Source organism: Mesitornis unicolor, unplaced genomic scaffold, assembly GCF_000695765.1.
Source record: "Mesitornis unicolor isolate BGI_N332 unplaced genomic scaffold, ASM69576v1 scaffold32091, whole genome shotgun sequence".
NCBI lineage: Eukaryota > Metazoa > Chordata > Aves > Mesitornithiformes > Mesitornithidae > Mesitornis > Mesitornis unicolor.
Window position 1 is genome coordinate 1,416 of NW_010166305.1, and position 2,737 is coordinate 4,152.

General features: G+C 58.6%; 1 protein-coding gene across 1 annotated transcript in view; it reads left to right on the forward strand.

Annotated features, from left to right (window-relative positions):
• Positions 1-2,737, forward strand: part of TGM2 (transglutaminase 2) — a gene marked incomplete at both ends in the record, with an annotated part of 6,418 nt that overhangs the window by 1,409 nt on the left and 2,272 nt on the right. Inside the window, 2 exons of the mRNA XM_010194922.1 lie at positions 603-731; positions 1,319-1,499. Coding sequence (XP_010193224.1) covers positions 603-731; positions 1,319-1,499 — 310 coding nt within the window. The remainder of the gene's footprint in view (positions 1-602; positions 732-1,318; positions 1,500-2,737) is intronic.

Here is a 2,737-nt window from a genome sequence, read left to right on the forward strand (position 1 = left end):
GAACTTTGGGCAGGTGAGCGGGACACGGCCCCTCGGGACCCCCACCAGGACCCATGGGGACCCCTGGCCGGGTGCAGCCCTGGTGCTGCAGGACACGGGGGCTTGGTGCCATGTGTGTCCCCAAATGTGCACCCCCATGTGCTGTCACGCAGCTGGGGCACAAATGAGCCAAGATGTGGGGACGGGGCTGATGGGGAAATGTGGCCGGCCGAGGGGACCCCTCCTGCTCCGCTACCAGGGGCCCCGGGGCTGCGCACTCCTAATCGGGGCAGCCACGCTGTGCCAGAAGCCAGACACCGATAAGGTGCCCCAGCACCGTGCCGGCTGTGCCGATAAGGCAGCACCCGTGCCCCGTGTCCCGTCTGGGCCGTGGGCGGTGGGAGCGGGGGTGTCCGTGGGATCCTTTCGGGAAGGGCAGTGACTCAGCGGGGATGGGAAATGGGAAGTGGGTGGATTTCCCCATGTGTGACCCCTGCGCAGCAGCGCCGCAGGATGCGACCCCGGTGCGAGGGACGGGGCCATGGGCAGGGAGGGGGGATGAGGTGGGGAGCCCCCCGCACCCCTCGCACCTCACGCGCCTTCTCTCCCGCTCTCTGCACCAGTTCGAGGACGACATCCTCTCCATCTGCCTCCAGCTGCTGGACATGAACCCCAAATTCCTGCAGGACCAGGACCAGGACTGCTCGCGCCGCAACGACCCCGTCTACATCGGGCGGGTGGTGAGCGCCATGGTGAGTGCCCCAGGGCCCCGCAGGGCGTCCCCAGCACCCCCAGTCACACCAGTTACCTTCACCGGGGTGTTTCGCATCCCCTTTACAACCCTTCTGGCCATTGCTCTTCTATCTCATATATATCTCATATATATCACATATATATAACATTGCTATTATATCATGTATCATATTGCTCTTATATCACACATATTACTTATATATATATCATATACCACAAATATATCACATTGCTCTTATATCACACATCGTATTACTCATATATATCATATATCACATGTCACATTGCTCCTCTATCACATATATATATCATATATCACATTGCTCTTATATCACACACATATCATATATGCTCTTCTCTCGTATATATCACGTATATATCACATATATATCACATTACTCTCCTATCATACCTCTATCCTCACTGCCTGCTGCAGGTGATGATCCCAGATGGAAGCACACATTTCTAATTAGCTCATTAGCCCAATTACGACCTCTCCATCCACCCACCCTCCCACCATTGCATCCCAGCGTGGCTCCACGGGGGTGCCCACCCGTCCATCGCGGCCCCTCTTGCCGTGCCGCAGGTGAATTGCAACGACGAGGACCGGGGGGTGCTGGCGGGGCGGTGGGACAACCGGTACGACGATGGGATGAGCCCCATGGCCTGGATCGGCAGCGTGGACATCCTCAGGAGGTGGCAGAAATTCGGGTGCCACCCGGTGAAGTACGGCCAGTGCTGGGTCTTTGCTGCCGTGGCGTGTACCGGTGAGAGCAGATCCCCATGGGCTGGGGTCACCCGTGTCCCCCCCATCTCCCGCCCCTGCCCTCCACGGGAGGGACCTGATTGCAATCGGCCGCGATGATTGCTCACCAACTGCGCTCTCTGTTATTCTAATCTGGCAGGAAATGGAGGGGAAAAAACGCTAGGAAAGGGCTCTGGCTTTTCCGTTCGCCTGGCCAGGGCTGGGTGCAGGGCACGGGAGAGGGAAAAACGCCTCTAAGGTTGAGCGTGCAAAAATCGGCGTCCTGAATCCTGAGATCAAAACCATTTCCCTGCCACTGGGGCTGGGGCAAAAGAGGAGGAAAGAGGGACAGAAGAGGAGAAAAAGGGGCAAAAGAGGAGGAAAGGGGGGCAAAAGAGGTGAGAAGAGGAGGAAAGAGGGGCAAAAGAGGTGAAAAGAGGGACAGAAGAGGAGAAAAAGGGGCAAAAGAGGAGGAAAGGGGGACAGAAGAGGAGAAGAAGGGGCAAAAGAGGAGGAAAGGGGGACAGAAGAGGAGAAAAAGGGGCAAAAGAGGAGGAAAGGGGGACAGAAGAGGAGAAGAAGGGGCAAAAGAGGAGGAAAGGGGGGCAAAAGAGGTGAGAAGAGGAGGAAAGAGGGGCAAAAGAGGTGAAAAGAGGGACAGAAGAGGAGAAAAAGGGGCAAAAGAGGAGGAAAGGGGGACAGAAGAGGAGAAGAAGGGGCAAAAGAGGAGGAAAGAAGGGCAGAAGAGGAGGAAAGAGAGCAGTGCACACACACTCGTGCGCTTGCCCTGATTAAAACACGGCACTTGTGGGGCCACACAGGGTGCACGTTTGCCTCGCAGCCAGGCGAGACCCGTTTCAGAGAGAAGGCGGAGAACTGCAGCGGGTTCCAGTCCTCGGAGTTCATCGCCGTCCTTTGAAGGCTGGACCCGCCTCCCCGCTCCCCGGAGCTCCGCTCGCAGGAAAAGGCGGCTGCGAGATTAACCGGGAGCTGCAGCCGCGCTGCCCGCGCCCTCCCCCAGCCGCTTCTGTGCCTTTTTTCCTGCTGCGATATCAAAACTCGGCAGGATGGCACTGCCACCCCCCACGCCGAGCCCCACGGCGGCTGCGGGAACCGGCTCGGCTGGGATCGGAGCTGGGGCACCGGTCTGGGGGGGAAGGAAGGGCAGGAGCAAAACCTGGAGCTCCTTGGGATGGGGGCTGAGCAGTCCCGGGGCTCCGTGCAAACCGGGGCTGAGCAATCCCGGGGCTCCGTGCGATG